General features: G+C 39.5%; 1 protein-coding gene across 1 annotated transcript in view; it reads right to left on the reverse strand.

Moving 5' to 3' along the window:
- Positions 1-20,448, reverse strand: part of RELN (reelin) — a 288,596-nt gene that overhangs the window by 4,440 nt on the left and 263,708 nt on the right. Inside the window, 10 exon segments of the mRNA XM_081799707.1 lie at positions 6,027-6,125; positions 6,740-6,937; positions 8,957-9,176; positions 12,035-12,192; positions 12,909-13,070; positions 13,842-13,915; positions 19,463-19,638; positions 20,192-20,225; positions 20,227-20,279; positions 20,282-20,434. Of these exon segments, the coding sequence (XP_081655833.1) occupies positions 6,027-6,125; positions 6,740-6,937; positions 8,957-9,176; positions 12,035-12,192; positions 12,909-13,070; positions 13,842-13,915; positions 19,463-19,638; positions 20,192-20,225; positions 20,227-20,279; positions 20,282-20,434 (1,327 nt within the window).

Below are 20,448 nucleotides of genomic sequence, written 5' to 3' on the forward strand. Positions count from 1 at the left end.
CTCTGGCTGTGCATTGAACTTGGTCCATTTTTAAATTCTCCTACTGTCAGTCATTGAGCGAAGGGAGAATGAATATCAGTGGCATCTTGGAAATGCTAACTTAAATGTTCACTATCGCTGAGTGAGTTTAGGGACTTAGATGATATGGAAATATAAGACGCTTCTCTGTTTCTGCATAGGAAATACGGATATTGCAAGAATTTTCTTTTCTTTTTTTTTTTTTTAAACATTTTATTTATTTGACAGAGAGAGGCACAGTGGGAGAGGGAACACAAGCAGGGAGAGTGGGAGAGGGAGAAGCAGGCTTCCCACGGAGCAGGGAGTCCGATGCGGGGCTCGATCCCAGGACCCTGAGATCATGACCTGAGCCAAAGGCAGACACTTAACAACTGAGCCACCCAGACACCCCGGATATTGCAAGAATTTTCAAGAATGACTGTGCTCTTTTGAACTGTTACTCCTCACTGGAGCCAGTATCTTAGGTCATTAATTATTATGAAAAAAATTCTATTGATTTTTAATGGGTTCTTATGGAAATGGGGAAGACAGAGACTTGGTAGAAGTAATCTGAGCTCATAGAAATGTAAGTATTTTTACTGATCTGTAATTAATTTATTTATTACCAAAACATATGATACAATAAATAACACCTCATATGAATGCAGAAATAAGAATTCAGTGAATTGTCACATCTTCCAGAGAAATATCGGTGAGGGTCAGATGAGAAGCTGCCCATCAAACTAATCAATGAAACTCCCCTGCATAGAGGATGCTGGATATTTCACTTTCAAGACCATGCATTTTCAGGAAGGCCACACAGAAATAAGTGTAGACTCATATATCTCACAAATGTTGAAGATTTCATATCTATTTTCTCTGTTAAGTGGTAAGGAGAGTAATATCTGGTAACATGTACCTCAGGGAATTGTAAGGACTAAATGGAAACTTCTAGCATAATATGCAGATGATTAATAAATGATAATCATTTTAATTTCTTTCCTAAGTCTTAAAGTATCTCCACTAGAGGATAAATGCAGCTACCTATTAAAGAGGGCAAATCTTACCTAAGAATAGGATCTAGAACTCACCAATATTATGAATAAGTCCACTACCTTCTGCCAATTCACTTATTAATTTAGAATAAAATTAAAAAGTCAAGTTACCCTCACTCATCTCCAGCACAATAGATCTTTTGAAAGACATTACATTTAATCAGTGCCCCTAGGTCTTTTGCACACATTTCTGGTTTTAATTTCCCCTCACAAGTTTATAAACTATGAGCACTTCAAAAGCACCTAATACAGTCCCAGGCATAGAGTCAAATTTGTTACCCAATGAAGCAATGCTGATTAGCACTTTGTCTACGCCCAACATTGCATATACATTAGAGAACTGCCACAAGGTTGCTGAACCCTGAGTTTACATGATATAGGTTTCAAATGTCCCAGTGTATCTCAATGTCATATACAACTTTGTTCTCACAAATTTTTTTTTGTAATTGCAAAGGTCTTTGACAACACTTCTCTTAATGTAGGTAACACTGATGAAACTATTGGTCAACAATTACCCAGGATTAGTAAGAGGACTTACCTTACTCTAGTGGAAAACCAATGACAGCAAATAATGAAATATAACACAAGTTAAAAAATGCCTTTCAATGCATGCAGCACTGTGATTAGTCATAAAAGTCTGATCAGGTTTAGATGCAATATAGGATTTTTCATCTCTTTTGAAAATAAAAATTAAAGAAGTTATTTCTTATTCTTCTACACCTAATATATACATATATTTAACTTTTTAATGTAATGCAACATGCAATATTTGCTCATAACCATATGTCAAGGTACATGTAGCTTAGTACTACATTTGGCATAAATGTTGCGTATAAAGTATAAATACGAAAGTAGTAGTTAATAACTGACATTAATTTTGCTGTTTTTTCAATTATTTACATTTTAGAAAAATGCTTATTTCTGAATATATTAAGGAATGGGCTTTAAAAAATACAGAAGTCCACTACATCAGATAACACAGTCAAATTAATAAAGGATAAATATGCTTTGCAACAAATGTACTATGCTCATTTCCATAAATCATTTGTGCCAAAAATGACAGTATTTTGATAATGAATAGCATGAGGGGATGGTCATGATGGTACTCATATTATTAAAATCTGATAGATGCGTTTAAGACCATAGTTAGCAACATATTGGTTTTCATTCCCAGTAAATGTGGTAAAAATTCACTTCTTAGGAAATCAATTCACAAAGGCTCTTTACTGAGCAATTTGCTTTCAAGGTACACATGCAAAAATTGGCCCACTTCATTATACACATGACAGGTTGTGACTTAAACATGTACACAAAAAAATGTGATGTGTGAATGAAATGCATAGTTGGGTGAGGGAGATTCTTAGGATAGAAGGATGAGTGCCCAAGAGAAAAGATTAAGACCAATAATTTTCTTTTATCCTAAGAAGAACCCCACCAGCATGGATCTTGTGAGGGGTCTGCCCAAGTGTGTTCACAAACATTTACTGAAAAACGTTCTATGCTAGCAAATGAATTCAGAGAAATTAGGTTTCTGACATGATTGTCAGTGACTGTGTTATGCTACATCGTTCAGACTTTACAGAATAAGGCCTTTTGGTAAGCTAGTGAGGCTGGGAAAAAAGTCATCTGTCAATTCAGTCCATCTGTTTTATGCCAGAATAGCAGGGGCCAGTCATCATGAAGTGCTTTTCATGGGCAGGTTTTACTGAAAAACATCACGAGAACGAAAAGATTTCACTCTCAAACAAGCATAAAGCATAAGTAACTTTGCTTGTTAAATGATAAATGGTGCTTTTTATCTTTATGGTGTGGGGACTGTCACTCTGTACATCCATATTTATGAAATGCAAATCCTTCCACATGGAGCATGTTAGAATTAAGCCATGAGATTACACATTTATTATATATGTTGTCAATTTAGGATGCATTCCTTAAGCCTTGAAATATTTTCAGAAGTGCTGAATTTGTTCTCATCAAACTCTTTTCTCTTCTTAGTTAATATGGGCAGTAGTGAGGTTAAACTCAAGATACCATGCATGACCACAATTTTTCTTTCTAGGGATTTTTAGCATGTGTCCCTACTGCACATGCACAGAAGCAAAACTATGGTGATAAAGCTAGATTAGGCCAGTCTGCACTCAGAAAAGAAAATACATTCTAAAAATGTAATGGTTTTCCAACCATTAGTTGCAAAAACATATTAGCAGCCCTCTTTGCAGTAATCAGTTAGGCAGGGCTTGTATCTCTTTAGATTTGCATCCCAGTCTCCTCTCCTGTCCACACTTGAGGAGTTAGCCATACTAGTTTATATAACTAAATGTTATCATATAAGAGTATAGTGAATTCGAGGATATTTTGAATTATTAGGGATATATGGGAGTATTCTATCTATTTCTAAATACACATTCACTGTAGCAAAATTAAAATTAGCACTATTTGTGAATCATGAAATTAGCCTTGGATAGCTTCTCTGCGCCTCATTTGGTTGAAAGACACTCTGGAAAATTATTTTTCTGAATTCTCTGGAACTTTCTTTTTTATTTTAAGCTTATCAAATGAGTAACTTAAAGTAATTAATCTGTAGCGCTATCAAGGGCATATTAATTAGTAAATGCCTTAAAACTTTTGACTCTTCTGAAAAGAAGTACTTTGAAAGGGTACAGTGATATAGAAATGTTAAATCCTAAGACAAGAGCAAAATATCAAAACGATAGTTCTGAAAATATACTTTCTCTGTATTGGTATTAAAAGAAAAGGAAAGAAAACCAAGCGACTCCTATAATTTTAACAAATTTTAAAACGTCATTAAAGAGATAGCATTTGCTTTTAAAATTACCTGTGTAATATATAAAAATAAAATTATATGGTGATATGCGTGAAGCTATAAGTTTTAAATTATTCACTGAAACTATTCATGTGTGGTGATGCTCATTCCTCACTCAAAATGTTTTAGTGCCCTGAAAATCCGAGAGAACCATGCAAGGTAAGAGCAGACAGGTGCCTGGTAAGTGATAAATTCTTGAAAGTACTAAAATTCTGGAGATGGAATCAAAGTGAAGTCTTTACAAATACAGATTATTTCTCCAGAAAAATACCAGAAACAATAGGTATGATTGATATGATAGATTCCAGAGAATCTGAACTTGACTCTTACAGTAATATCATGATGCTGGTGGCTGCTTCTAAAAATTAGTATCAACACCAGGCATTCCAGGATAGGGAACAAAGAACAGAGTTCTGCTTCAAAGTTGCAAAGGGGTTGTTTCATACCAGGGGAGGATATTTGCACAGCTGAGCCCACCTGCTCTTTAATTTTGTCTAAGGGAGGGTATTATGGTGATGATAAGCCTCTGAAATCCAAAACCAATAACTGAAATTGCTTGGCTGGGTGGCAGGAGAAGAAATAGCTACTCGCACATATGATATGTCTACCCCAGGGCAGTATTAGCTGCCTTCTTTTGAGGACTGTCAAGTTTTGAAGTTTCCATAGAAGTTGGTAAGGCTTTGTCAGGCACAGGAAGCCCCATTAATGTAAACTGACTTGGCAAGAGACTTGAAAGATAAAAAGTGTTTATTGACTCTAAATCTGATTCTCAACCAGCTTATTAGAATCACCCGAGGTGCTTTTAAAAAAGACTGATGCTCAGGTCCCACTGTAGATCAATTTAAAATCAAATCATCTGTAGGGATGCTTCTTCCAAAAGCTCCTAAGTGATTCTGATGTTCAATCAGATTGAGAAGCACTGCTCTGAAAGGAGAGTAGTTGGGGCAGAAAGGTTGTAGGGTTGGTTTTTGGTCTATCTGGACATATCTCTGGCCTTACTATATATATGTATGCATTTTAGAGCCCAGGTTATATTCTATTCTCCTGGAAGAATGTGTTCTGAGGAAGTCAACGTCTAAGTAAAACATCAGCCTCATGTATAGATCCAAATGAGTTTGGACTGTTTTTAAACTTCAACTTTGTCTTGTGGAGGCAGAGCCCAGCAAGTTGTCCAAAGCAGCAGAGCGCACAGTGGGGGCTTGTGTAGGGACCAGGTTGCTCTTGGATTTGGGGGTTGATATGGATGCCATGCAAGCAGGTGCCTCAGTGAAAACTAAGACGAGGGCTAACTCAAGGCTGAAAAATTCAGCTCATGGCTATGATTGAAAGAAAACAAATCTGGTAGTTTGCCTACCAATCAATCATTTAAGTTTGCTTTCAAAATGACTGAAATCAGCCAAAGGACTGATTTCATTTTCGGTTTGGTAAACAGAATGAACATTTGAACCTATCTACCGAGAAGATTCGCCTCTCCTTGCCAACCACTTGGAGCCATCAGTCCGAACCCGTCGAGACATAAGCATTCCAGTTCTACAGGAACTAGATCGTTAGAGAAAAAGCAAGTCATCTCTCTGCAGAACAGTCAACCCGGCTAGGTGAGAGCAGTGCCAACTTTATTATATGGGAGAAACCACGGGGGAACACCCTCCACGTGCTCGATGCTGGGGTTGGTCAGGGGGGGATCTGAAACCACAAATTCCTCGCTCCAGTGGCCATCGCGTCATCGCACGGAAGTATGCCTTGGGCATCTGTGGCTCAGACAGGTGTTTGTAACTGGGCGCCTTAGCTAGCAATAGACCCCTTCTCTCTTCAGGATGTCATGCCATCTCATAAGGCAACCCAGATGCGGCAAAGACATTGTTTCCCATTTACCTCGAGACTTTTGTGTTATCCAATTTCACTAATATGGTCAAATCCGCAGATACGTCTTTTGCTTATCGAAGTTTTCTAAGGCATATTAAATTGCTTTGGGGACTTTGCTACTTCAGGTTGACTCGAGCTACAGATTGCAGTTGCTGAAGGGCATAGGCCAAAGTCTCGTGGGGGCTTCTCATCAGGAACGGTTGTTACTGAATTAAGGAGCGTGCCATAGCAAAAGAATTTCAAACCTTCCCGAAATGGACATGGGACGCTATGTATCAGATACTCACAGGACGACCTCCACATGGTCCAAAGCCCATTGATCATGACCTGTTCCATTGTGGCGAGGTTGCCACCAGCGCAATAAAACTCCTTTCATCCGTGCCTCCCTGGGTCACAGAAGGACAAAGAGGTTACGCGCTGGAAGACAAAACTTTCTGGTATGCCATTTCCAGACCTCAAAGATAACAGGCCAGTCTAAATCAACACGACTGAGGGTACGGAATTCGGATTTGCTTAGGTCACGGTACTCTTCTGAGCAGCATTAAGTTTTAGTGGCGACTCAAGGACGTGTAGTCCGCTTCCCTCTCCCTCCCTGCCTCCCCGGGCTCCGGCAGCAGCTGGAAGGAAGGGCACCGAATTCGGCCCACGTACGGGCCATGCCTTCTGTGTGACAGGCGCTGTGCTAGAACTGGGGGTGCGGTGCCGAACCAAAGTGACACCGTTGCCTAGCCGCAGAAAACTTTCAAAGGAGTGCACCCCGAAAATGAAAAAACGTTCTTCTCTAAAGGACTAGAAATACCCGCTAGAGAAAGGGAAACAGGCACACGGCGCCCCTGCGTTCAGCGACACGCTCTCTTCCCTCGTGCGCCTCCTCCCGGCCTCACGGGAAACAGCAACCCAGCTCTGGAGCTCGGGCTGCGGCTCGGTTCCGCCACCACCCACTGGGCGGTGTGGGCGCAGGAGCTCAATCTCGGCGATCCCCAGGGGTCGGGCCACTTACAGGGGGACGTTGTAGGACACCCTCTGGGCCTGCGTGAAGTCCTTGGGCTGGTGCTGCGCGATCACGTGCCAGCTGATGCCGCCGTTGACGCTGTACTGGAGCAGCACGGCTTTGTCGGCGGCGCGCGGGCCGCTCACGTCACTGTTGCAGCTGTCCGTCTGCGCACTGCTCCCAATTTGCAAAACAAACATGATTTTGCTGAAAACACAGGGAGACGCGCGTCAGGGAGCAGTAGAAGAGTTATGCTTTCTACTTTGTTCTTTTTAACCTTTGCTAATTTCTGAGGTCAGAGAGTAGAAATGGAAGCATCCAGTCTTAGGACTAAGGCGTGTTAATAAAAAAATGTATTTATATTAACCTTTACCTCCTACCGATGAGAAGTCATCTCAGAAGGTGGGTTTTCTACACCAAGAAAACAATTTTGACTTTCAAAAGGCCTGTGCTCTTCTTGTCTTAGAGTATTTTGCCCCAAATACCTTCTATTCTCTGGAAGGTAATGTGGGCCAAATAAGCATGAGGACATAGAGAGGACCAGGAATAAAACCAGGATATTTCTACTACATCCTTCCCCCCGCCCCCCAAATAGCTCCAAGCTGAACAGCATCTACACAAGGATAGATCATCATGTCTATTTTAGGAGAGGATGTTTGGAGATCATAGCGGAGGGAAAACTGAGTTGGACATGCAGGCTCTGGACCGTGTCTGTTACTCTGTTTGAAGTGTCATTTTGCTCCTCATGGTCATCCTTGCCCTTAGAAGTTACAGTTGTTTTTTTTTAAAGATTTTATTTATTTATTTGACAGAGAGACAGCTAGAGCAGGAGCACAAGCAGGGGGAATGAGAGAGGGAGAAGCAGGCTTCCCGCTGAGCAGGAAGCCCTATGAGGGGCTCGATCCCAGGACCCTGGGATCATGACCTGAGCCGAAGACAAACGCCCAATGACTGAGCCACCCAGGCGCCCCAGAAGATACAGTTTTTAAACATAGGAAATCTACCCTAATAAGAGTCCTAGTGATTAGTAGAGTAGTGCCATTTACGGGACCTGGTGACATAAGGCAGTAGACTTAACACTTGTGAATGCATAAATTAAAACAAACTTGCTCGCACAACATGGCGTGCAGTTGTTCATTAAGCAGCTACCTGCAGCTGTATATGGGGTCCAGGGAAACATCAGGCTGTCCCAGATTAAGTCCATCTTTCTGGCAGGAAAACACGGGATGGGTGAACATAACTTTTGGTACCTCCACAGTTATCACACAGGACTTCATTGTATTTTCATTGTTTATCATACCAAAAGACCCTAAACTTGCCTTTCTGCCTCTGAAAATACATTACTAATATTTTCTAATGTCAAAAGCCTTAAGTAAATGTCTACATTTTTATTTAACCAAGCATCTAATTCTCAAAATCCTTGTAGCTCCTGAACACTCTGCAGCAGTCAGTGAATACTCTAGTCCAGTATTTTGCAATCTTCATAAAGCCTTGGAATCTTTTTTTGAATTACACAGACAAAAGGAGGTGGCAGAGCTGGGAATGAGCAGGTGGGGAAGGAAAGCCAACCTTCCTGGGGTCTCTTTTTCTTCCCTTGTCGATTTGCAGTCTCTGTCCACTCTACTCGGCATTAATAACCAGCTCCAAGAACATGTGATTTTTAAAGTTCCCGTCCATTCACTGATCCTCCATTTCCATTTATTGAAACTGCATATGCTAAATATAGGTATATATGTCTGCCTGACTACAAATTTACTTCACATATACATTTATATTTACATACTTGCAAATAGTCAACATGAAATTATCTATATAGGTTATCTACAGCCAACTTAAAATTTTTTTTTTCATTACTTTTTTTAAACTTCATTGAGACATAATGGACATAAAACACTGTGTAGGTTTAAGGTATACAACATGTTGATTTGACTGACTTATCAGTTCTTTGTATTTGGCCATTTCTCCTGGCTTATGACTATGTCACCACCACTCAGCCAGTGTACGTAAAGAAAAACAAGGTAATTCTACAGTAAATTGAAGGAAAGCAGAATTCTGAGTTGTGAAAACATACACTGCTTCCTCCTACCAAATTCAAGTGACATTTAGGTCTCCACGGCTTCGCGATACCCATGCCGTGACGTTCACCCTTGTATTTAACAGACAGCGGGAAATGACCAGTCTTGTGGCCAGTTCTGTGTCTGAACCACAACACGGAAGTTTGGTTACCTTGCTCGAGTGAGATCCAGAGGCTTGGTGGCCGCCTGCCTTATCTGACAGCCGTTAAAATAGAGTGAGTCTCCATGGGCGTAGGGCGTCAGCTGCCCGCAGCCACTTCCTATCACCCCACCTTGAATGGTCTCCCAGTTTGCTTCAGTGACTCTTGCTGACTCGAAATTATCTTTGATATAACTGGGAAGATCATGACTGAAAACAGAGCAATCGTCACCTAGAGGGAAGGGAATAATTGCAAAAGTTAGCGAGAAGCAGCAGAAACATTAAAAGATGAAGGATTCGATCTTAGGCTCAGTCCGTTCTTGTTACTGTAAGAATGACAACATACCAAGCAGATACAGACTCCCAGAAATAAATGTTTCTTTTGTACTGGAGCAATTATTGGCTTGTGTTCTTGAAAAAAATCCTACTGTGGGTGCTACATCATGTAGGTGCTAATGTACCTAGTGCTCACGTGAATCGATTGTGTAAATACCCAGCATCTGGCTAGGCCTACGTGTTCATCAATGATGGGTCTTGGTGGAGAGCTCTCATGCTGGCATTAGAAACCAACCTAATTTCTTTCTCCCCAGTATGCTTTTGTAGCAGAAAATAGGATAAGGGGCGCCTGGGTGGCTCAGTTGGTTAAGCGACTGCCTTCGGCTCAGGTCATGATCCCGGGGTCCTGGGATCGAGCCCTGCATCAGGCTCCCCACTCCTCGGGGAGCCTGCTTCTCCCTCTGCCCCTCCCCCTGCTCATGATCTCTCTCCTGCTGTGTCTCTGTCAAATAAATAAATAAAATCTTAAAAAAAAAAAAAAGGATAAGTCATGTTCTGGTTCTTCCAGCTCTATACTTGAGTTTGGGGGCAGAGTCTGCATTTTATTCATTGTTGGATTCTAGTACCTAACACAATACTTAGCACCTATAAGATATGCAATAACAAGGTCATATAAATAAATGAATAGTGAATAGGCTGGAAGAATGAGACCACTGAGCTGAAATATGGGCATTTAAGACATAAAATTAACAAATGTGTATATGTTTGCATTTGCCCTTGATTTGAACAGCACAGTTTCCCTAAACATCTACAATAGTTCCAAATCAAAAGGTCATAGATCTGTTGGAGCAGGAGAGAGGGCAAATTCCAGACATCTGGGACTCCTTGTGAGACATCTGATTTGTTCATTTGCCTCAAGTTCAAGTTCTCCAGCTAACACATGGACAGAACCAGCTGGTCGCAGGGGTAATGAGACCAGAAGAAAGAGATCATGGCTAAGTAATTTCTGACATGAGAGATGTGTAGCTGTCTACATTAATCATACTCATTTCATTTGGAGGCCAGGAAATAGCATCAACCAAGAAATCTAAATATATTCTACTCCCGAAGTCAAATCTATGGATTTTTACACTGTAAAAACTTCCCTTAGGGAAGTTGTATAATTCTGCTCCTCTTTGGATAAATCCTCAGTTATGAGACACAGCAAGGTGGACTGGAAAGAACAACTGGGTAATGGTCTTCTTTCTGATACTGACTGGCTGTGTCATCTTAGGCAAGTCACATAAGTTCCCAGAGTCTCAGTTTCTCTACCTGTAAAGTGGGAATAATTATATTAACCACAGCTAACTTACGGGGATATCGTAAGTTCTTAATGACTCTGCTGAATAAATTGGCGGACACTGTGTAAATAGTAAAGTACAAGGCAATGTAAGAATTCATTCAAAAAGGATTCATTGGGCATTGCTATATGCCAAGTATTGGGCTCTGAGGATATGATGGTGATTATGCAGACTTTGTAACAATAGAAACCTGTCTGAAACCTTGCATCAAAGAAAAGCAGGCTGCAGGCCTTCTCTCAGGCCAAGGGAACAATTTCCTATGATGTCAGGAGTTGAGTAGATACTCGGTCCCAAATCAAGTATTCAGCTTCTAGAAGCCCAAGCAGTAAAAATGTATTTTTTTTTTTTTGAGTCGTGGGTTTGTGTGTGTGTGTGTGTGTGTGTGTGTGTGTGTGTGACACAGAGTGACCTGGAAAACAGAATATCTTGAATTGTCAGCTACATCTTGGGAGGACAGGGGCAGCTGCTATTGGAGAGACTGAGAAAGAAGGAATGTTGGCAAAGTATCCAGGGATGGGCAGCTAGGCCCAGAAGGAGAGAGGCCCAGAAGCAAAAATAAAGTGTTGGGGGTAGTGGCTGGGGCAGGGAATTATATGGAGGATGGGGAATGTGAAGTACTATGGAATTCTGTATTTTATTTAATTTTTTAAAAGATTTTATTTATTTATATTTTTATTTAGTGCATGAGCAGGGGGAGGGGCAGAGAGAGAGAATCTTAAGCAGGCTCCACATGCAGCATGGAGCCTGATGTGGGGCTTGTTCTCAGGACCCTGAGATCATGACCTGAGCCAAAATTAAGAGTCGGCCGCCTCACCGACTGAGCCACCCAGGCAGGCACCCCAGAATTCTGCATTTAAAAAAATACTTCAAGGAACATGGCAGAAAATTATCCTTGATATTTCATTCCAAAGATAAATAACTCTGTACAAAGAGTGTGTCATCTATGCCAAATCCCTCACGGATGGAGTTTTTCTTTCCTTCCTAGTGGCCTTTTTTTTTTAAAGATTTTTTTATTTATTTCTTTGACAGAGAGAGACACAGCGAGAGAGGGAACACAAGCAGGGGGAGTGGGAGAGGGAGAAGCAGGCTTCTCGCTGAGCAGGAAGCCCGATGTGGGGCTCGATCCCAGGACCCTGGGATCATGACCTGAGCCGAAGGCAGACACCTAATGACTGAGCCACCCAGGCGCCCCCCTAGTGGCCTTTTAAAAAAATTTTTTTAAAAGATTTTATTTATTTATTTGACAGACAGAGCACAAGCAGGGGGAGTGGGAGAGGGAGAAGCAAGCTCTCTGCTGAGCAGGGAGCCCGACGCGGGGCTCGATCCCAGGACCCTGGGACCATGACCTGAGCCAAAGGCAGACGCTTAACGACTGAGCCACCCAGGCGCCCCTCCCAGTGGCCTTTGTATACGTGTTGAAGTGAAGAGAACTTCATGGTCTTCCGTGTTAAAAGTGACAGTCTGGGATTCAGACCTTGGAAACTTTCATCACAGATGCAGACGGCGCCACTGGTGCAGGATCCATGCCCACTGCAGAGCTTGGGGCAAGCCTCTCCGATGTACACATGGTCAATTGCCCAGCTTTGCTTCTCTGTTTCTTCCCCCTTCTGGATCCAGCGGAACTGTGTCGCACTGAAAGTCCAGAGAGAGCAGAAGGGATTCAGTAGGCTGTTACTTCCCGTGGCTGTGTCCTGCCTCCAGCCCTGGGAATGGGAACTATTTCTGAGAAAAGGACTTCCCCAGGCTTCTCCTTGAAGCACCCAAGTCAAGGTGAATGAACTTGTACCCCTCAGACTCTGGGGATATCTGCCAAAGTGCCAATCTGGAAGCTTGTACCTTCCCTGAGAGTTTGATGTGAATTTCCCATTCTATTCCATAATAAATGTGTGTCCACTTTTCTTATCAAGGTATATCATTTTCCAAATCTTTGAGTAAAGTGAATGTTGCTCTAGGAAGATTGCACTCTATTATGTTTATCCTGTGGCTTCATGTAACCCGACCAGACCTGCACACCCCAGAGGGTATCTGTATATGGGATGAGCAGTGCAGCCTTTGGGAATCACAGAACACTGGGGCAGATACGGTGCCAACTCCAGGTCTTTGAGCGTCTGTGATTTGGGGCCTGTGACTGAGCTTGGCATGTGCTGTGGTATTTCATCCAAAGCAGGTTTGAGCTCTGTAGCATTTACAGAAAAGATCCTATGTCTTCCTATTTCTTCTTGGGACATGCCATTGCCATTTGGGGACATGGATGGAGAGGGTACTACAGCTGTAATGGAATCTCACTGCATGAGCTCTGTAGAGATTGCCAGATAATCCGACCAAGTTTACCTTAGTATGCAATTTACCTGGAGGAGACATGGTCAGGCAGCTGAATGGTGATCCTCTTCCAGCTCGAGCTGTTGACAGCATTGTAGATGGTGGCTTCATGGAACTGGAAGGGAGAGCAGCCGATGCTGTTTGAAGAGGAAGGAAGGCACTGGGTCTGAACGAGCTGCCAGGAATCAGACCTGCAGAAATCACAGAGGTTATGGTAGACAACTCTTAAGAGAAATAGATGACCTGACTAATGACAATGTACCACTGTGGGGTTGGGTTACATTGAGGTATTTTTACGTGAGTTTTCCATTTCCTGTATATATTTATACAGACAATTAAAATAAAAATTTAAAATAATTTCACACAAGATATATCTAACTCTTTACAAGCACAAGAATATATTCACAGATAATAGAATAAAATAATAGCATGCATGCTGCTGTATTCTAGTGGTTTCCTCCCACTGAAATTATTACCAGAAATATACCTGGAGTTGATTGACAAAACTCTCTGTTTACCCAACTTAACTCCCCATAATTCATTTTCAAAAGTGGTGGTGGGAGACAGGGCTCCGAAGAAAGTAGGGACATGTGACTCTGGCTGAAGCATATTTAGATCTTTTATTGATTTAAATTCTTATTAAGGTTGGTTGAAAATGAGCAACATGAATAAAAGAGAATTCTACTTTGAGCACAAACGTAGTATCTTACTTATTTTAGAAGAAAAAAAGTTTGTTGGCTTGCAGCCAGCCTAGTATGAAAAATGATTTTTCTTGGTTTGAGGGAAAAATCTGAAAATAAGACATATGTGTAAATTTTATATAAATGAAATCAATACAATTTGTGAAATAAGCATAAACTGTACTTTTAGTATAAAAGGTTGCTCTTCTGTAGTTGCTTTAAAAACAGACAACCATTTGAAGTTGTATTCAAGTTTGGAGGAACGTAAATTATTTCACAAACCTTGCATCCTTAGTGTACTCCAACATTACGGAATGAAGGTCACCACAAGAAGTGGCTTCACAACCCACCACAATCTAAAACAAACATAAAAAACAAATATGTATAGGGAAGATTAAATACCTATCATTAATTAGAAATCCCCTCTCTAAATTATGACTCTAATAAGTAATCAACAAATGTTCAGAGAAGTTTTTACAGAGCAGCCTGCCAGAACACCAACGCTACATTTTTTTTGAATTCTGATACTATATGCTGGCTAACTGAACATAATAAAAGAAAAATCAGGAAGGGAATAAAAAAATACGCAACTTTGTATGAAGATGAGAATTAAGGTTTAAAAAAGTACTATTTCTAATCAAGAGCTGGTTGTTTGAAAAGATAAACAAAATTGATAAACCTTTAGTTAGACTCATCAAGAAAAAGAGAGAGGACTACAATAAATAAAATCAGAAATAAAAAAGGAGAAATAACAACTGACATCACAGAAATACAAGGACTGTAAGAGAATACTATGAAAAATTATATGCTGACAAATTGGACAACCTGGAAGAAATGGATAAATTCCTAGGAACATACAATCTTCCAAAAATGAATCAGGAAGAAAGAGAAAACTTGCACAGATAGATTATGAGTAACAAAACTGAATCAGTAATCAAAAAACTCCCAACAAACAAAAGTCCCCTAAGATGGCTTCACAGATGAATTCTACTAAACACTTAAAGAAGAGTTAACACCTATTCTTCTCAAACTATTCTAAAAAATAAAAGAGGAAGGAAAATTTCCAAATTTATTCTACAAGGCCAGCATTAACTTGGTACCCACTACACTACAGAAAAAGAAAACTACAAGCCAATATTCTTTTTTTAAAAAAAGATTTATTTATTTATTTGAGAGAGAGAGAGAAAGAGCATGAGCATGCACATGAGTCAGGGAAGGGACAGAGGGAAAGAATCCTCAAGCCAACTTCCCGCTAAGTGCAGAGACCGATGTGGGGCTCAATCCTACAACCCTTGAGATCATGACATGAGCCGAAACCAAGAATCAGAAACTTAACCGACTGAGCCACCCAGCACCCCAACCAATATTCTTTTCTTTAAAAGGTTTTATTTTTAAGTAATCTCTATAGCCAATACTCACAACCCTGAGATCGAAAGTTGCATGTTCCACCGACTGAGCCAGCAAGGATGAACAGAGATGCAAAAATCCTCAACCAAATATTAACGAACTGAATTCCACAATACACTAAAAGAATCATTCATCATAATCAAGTGGGATTTATTCCAGAAATACAAGGATGGTTCAATATTTGCAAATCAAGGTGATACATAGCGTTAACAAGAGAAAGGATAAAAACTATATGATCATCTCAATAGATGCAGAAAAAGCATTGGACACAATTCAACATCCATTCATGATTAAAAACTCTCAACAAAGTGGGTTTAGAGGGAACATACTTCAACATAACAAGGGCCATATATGAAAAACCCACAGCTAACATCATACTCAGTGGTGGAAAACCCAAGAGCTTTTTGTCTAAGACCAGGAAGAAGACAAGCATTTCCTTTCTCACCACTTTTATTCATCATAGTATTGGAAGTTCTAGCTGCAGCAATCAGACAAGAAAAAGAAATAAAAGGCATCCAAATTGGAAAGGAAAAGTAAAACTGTCACCATTTGTAGCTGACATGATACTATATATAGAAAACCCTAAAGACTCCACCGAAAAACGTTAGAACTGATAAATGAATTCAATAGAGTTGAAGGATACAATATTAATATAAAGAAATATGTTGTATTTATATATGCTAATAACAAAGCAGCATAAAGAGAAATGAAGAAAACAATCTCATTTACAATTACACCAAAAACCCCCCCCTAGGAATAAATTTAATCAAGGAAGTGAAAAACCTACACTCTGAAAACTATAAGACATTGATGAAAGAAATTGAAGACAATGTAAACGAAAAAATATACCATGCTCATGGATTAGAAGAATTAATATTGTTAAAATGTTCATATTACCCAAATCAATCTACAGATTCAATGCAATCCCTATCAAAATACTAATAGCATTTGTCACAGAACTAGAACAAATAATCCTAAAATTCGTATGGAACTACAAGACACCCCAAATAGCAAAAGCACTCTTGAGAAAAAAGCATAAAGCTGGAAGTATCACAATTCTAGATTTCAAGATATACTATCAAAACAGTATGATATTGGCACAAAAATAGACACACAGATCAATGGAACAGGAGAGACAGCCCAGAAATAAACCTCCACTTATATGGTCAATTAATCTATGACAAAGGAGGCAAGAACACACATTAGGAAAATCACATTCTCTTAAACAAATGGTGTTGTGAAAAGCGGAGAGCAACATCGAAAGAATGAAACTGGACCACTTTCTTAACTGTATACAAAAATTCATTCAAAATGGATTTAAGACCTAAATGTGAGACCAAACTCCTAAAAGAAAACATAGGTAGTAATCTCTTGGACATCAGCCTTAACAACATATTTATGGATATGTTTCCTCAGGTGAGGGAAAAAGCAAAAATAAATTATTCAGACTACACCAAAATAAAAAGGTTTTACACAATGAAGGAAACCATCAACAAAACAAAAAGGCAGCCTACTGAATGGAAGAAGATATTTGCAAATGATATATCTGATAAGGGGTTAATACCCAAGATGTATAAAGAACTTACGCAACTCAAAACAAACAAAAATCTGATTAAAAAATGGGCAGAGGACCCGAATATGTTTCCAAAGAGGACATACAGATGGCTAACAGACACAAGAAAAGATGCTCAACCTCACTAATCATCAGGGAAATGCAGATCAAACCACAGTGAGATATCAAGATATCACCTCACACAAATCAGAATGGCTAGTATCAAAAAGATAAGAAATAATAAGTGTTGGTGAGGATGTGGATGAAAGGGAACCTCTGGGCACAGCTGGTGGGAATCTATATTGGGTACAGCCACTATGGCAAATAGTATGGAGGTTCCTCAACAAATTAAGGATAGAAATACCAAATGATCCAGTAATTCCACTGCTAAGTATGTACCAAAGAAAGTGAACACACTAATTCAAAAAGATATATGCACCCCTATGTTCATTGAAGCATTATTTACAATAGCCAAGATATGGAAGCTATCCAAGTGTCCGTGAATAGATGAATGGACAAAGATATGGGGTACATATATACAAATGGAATATTACTCAGCCATAAAAAAGAGTAAGATCTTGCCATTTCTGACAACATGGATGGATCTAGAGGGTATTATGCTAAGTGAAATAATTAGAGAGAGACAAATACCATATGATTTCACTAATTTGTGTAATCTAAAAAACAAAACAAATAGAAATAGACTTATAAATACAGAGAACAAACTGGTGATTGCTAGAGGGGAGGTGGGCAGGAGGAATGGATCAAATAGATGAAAATATTGTAATAACATTGTAAAGTGACAGGTAGTGACTACTCTTATCGTCGTGGTGAGTACTGAGTAATGTACAGACTGTCGAATCTCTATACTGTACACCTAAAACTAATATAACATTTTATGTCAATTATACTTCAATAATAAAAACAAAAAAAGCTAAAAGAGCAAGCTCTTAACCTTTCAGAAAAGTTTTTTCTCAAAGACATAAAAGTTTTTGTACAGAAATAACCAGGCCCAATTTTTTTTCCAGGGACACTGGACATTAGACTCAAAAGGCAACAGTAGCTGGTTAGATGTGAAAAGTGAAGAATGAAAAATCAAAGACTACTTCAACTTTTAAAGCTGATGAGTAAGTCACAGGGAGTGTCATCAATAGAAACAGGAGAATTAGGAAGAGGAGCTGGTAGGGAAAGGGAAGAGATGAAGTTCACTGTTTGCCATTGCGAGTTGAGATGCCAGGATGATGAAGGTATAGAAATGTACACAGAATGTAAAAGTACTGAATTAATTGTTGGTGAACCAGTCAAGGCTGGAAAGGCAGATCTGGGAGCTGGTCTTAAAGAAGCCAAAGGATGAATGGAATTCTCAATGGGGAGAATATCTAAGAGAGAAGAGAACGGAGAAGTACTGCAAAATGCTGACATCTAGAGGGTTGGAGGAAGAAGAAGAGCCAAAAAGGAGGCAAAAGTAGATTACAAGGAGGTAAGAGGAAAACTGGCAGAGAATCCAGAGCCAAGGGACAAGAACATGATGGCACCAGCCGGGGAGGGCAAAGACAACAGTGCCCAGGGGTACAGATCGGAAAGGAAAGGTAAGAAACGGGTGAAGTTTAGGAAGTCTATGGTGACTTAGAAAAATGCAGTGTTGGTGATACTTTAAGTATTACATTTTTGGGGATGAACTTTTTTCTTTTTTTAAACAAATGGATTCGGTTAGAGAAGAAGACGTCCATCTCTTCAGTTCTGGGTTAACAGAGGCAGCAAGACAGGAGGCTCCTATCAACTTAATCAAATATGATGGCTTTGATAGGGGCCCAGTGTGGGCCTGCGAGAGGAAAAATCTTCACTCTTACAGGAGGTGGCTTGGAATTAGGGGTGGTGTAACACTGAATATGACCTTAAGCATCCTTCATGCCACTAAATTAAGGATAGTCCTAGGGAGTGGTAACATTTGGGGAGATTTCCTCACCCTTTAGTCTCTGAAGGAAAGTTTAACATAAAGCGGAGAAAAACAGTGAATACCCCTACCCCCACCTTTTTTGCAAAAGATCTGAACTTTTAAATCTTGCAAAAATGAAGCTCTATACCCATTAAATAACAGCTCCCCATTTCTCTCTCCTACCAGCTGTGAATACATTTTTATTCCTGCTAGAAAGGATTCTTACTATTAACCATCATTGTAGGACATCTTTTTAAAACATTTAACAAATGTTTTAAGTAAACAACCAATGTTTGTCTTTAAAGTAATCTAGTAACAAAGTGTATTTCTGTAATACCCCTTTTTAAAAAATATGTTTTATAATGAAAAAAACATCAATTGATATTGCTTTATCTTTCTCTCGGATTATCTATTAATGATCTCTCTGACTTCCCTTTTACCCTCCTCTATGAATAAAATATGCATGTAAAAAATTTGAGAGTCCTTTTTAAATCTGAGGATTTGGAGGAGTTCCAACCAGGCTACTGTACACGTTTGTGTTTAGAAGTCAGAGACCAAAAAAAAAAAAAGAAAGACATGATAGAAAAGGATAGAAAGTGGCTTAATATATGAAATCAGTGTAGAGTAAGAGGTACAGAAACTGTGTGTGTGTGCGTGTGAGAGAGAGAGAGAGAGAGAGAAAGAAAAATAGGCAGAGTAGGCAGAGGTACCCATGTGAGCTTTTCATTTCCAGGGTTTGGGAAACTGAACTCAAGATTACATATATGAAATACAATATAGTTACATTTCTTGCTATGTCCCAACATACTAATTGATTTTATCTGTGCTCAAATAATCCTATCTGATAAAGGGCTTTGCTAAAGATTACTTCTTTTCTTCATAAGATAAAGTCTCTTTTAATGAATGAAATCAATCATTTCCTTAGAGTTGTTCAAATAAGCATTCTCCCCATCCTCCATCCCCAATGTAATGTAATGCCATATTCTGTTTGGAGCCACTTCCCCTTACTTTAAACTGCATCATATATCCTGGCTGTATAATGAGTTCTCTGGAGGAGAGAGCATTATGAGTCTTGTCCTTCTTTTTATTCGGCCAGTAGAGGTGGAAGGATGGATTGCCACAGAATCCTGCTGTCCTTACTGCATTAGGGTAAAAACTCCAGTTTTCTTCATGGGAAGTACCTTCTGTTAAGGTAAATTGGAAGCAATATGGCATGTTACTCTCTTATTGGTTTATTGTTTAATCACTTAAATGTCTATGCTCTGCCTTTTTGCTTAGCCTTTAAGAATGATTTTTATGTAATTGGTATAATATATAAATCCAAGGTGATTAATCAAATTTAGAAAATATTATTAAATGTTCACATAATGATTACCCAAGTTAAAAACTGTCACTGCTCATCTGGTTGACTTGCACTATTACAAAATTTTTGACACACTTTTAAAACAATGCAATGTGCATCTCTGTGGTGCAGAAATTCCTAAAGAAACTAAAATTATTTTGGATATTGAAATTTCAAATTATATTTAGAGCTAGACATTTTGTCTTTAACAGAATTTATTAAATTCTCAGTTGACATTTCAACAAACAGTTAATATTGAAGATTTACAGACCACTGGGTGAAAGAATAGCTAATATTTGTTGAGCAGCGAGTATGTGCTAGGTACTCTTCTGAATGCTTTTCATGTGGTAACTCATCTAAAGAATAGGCAGACAAAAGGCTCACAAAATTCTTACCATCATCAAAAGTGTCGACAAGTTGACTAGGATTGATTTCTGCTCCTCCAATCAGTATGTTGTCTAGTGCCCACTGTGCACGCTCCACTCCAGAGACCACGAGTCCATTGCTGATCACAAAAGGCTGCCACCAGCGAAGTCGAGTTGTGTTGGTGAGGGCGTCTTCGGGGAGGAGGATGTAGTCATGTCGAACAGAGATGTATTTCTGGTAATCCATCTCATGGAGCAAAGTCCAAGTAATTCCTATCATAACAAAT

The sequence above is a fragment of the Leptonychotes weddellii genome, chromosome 12 (genome assembly GCF_054177405.1).
Source record: "Leptonychotes weddellii isolate Sample4059 chromosome 12, ASM5417740v2, whole genome shotgun sequence".
NCBI classification, from domain to species: domain Eukaryota; kingdom Metazoa; phylum Chordata; class Mammalia; order Carnivora; family Phocidae; genus Leptonychotes; species Leptonychotes weddellii.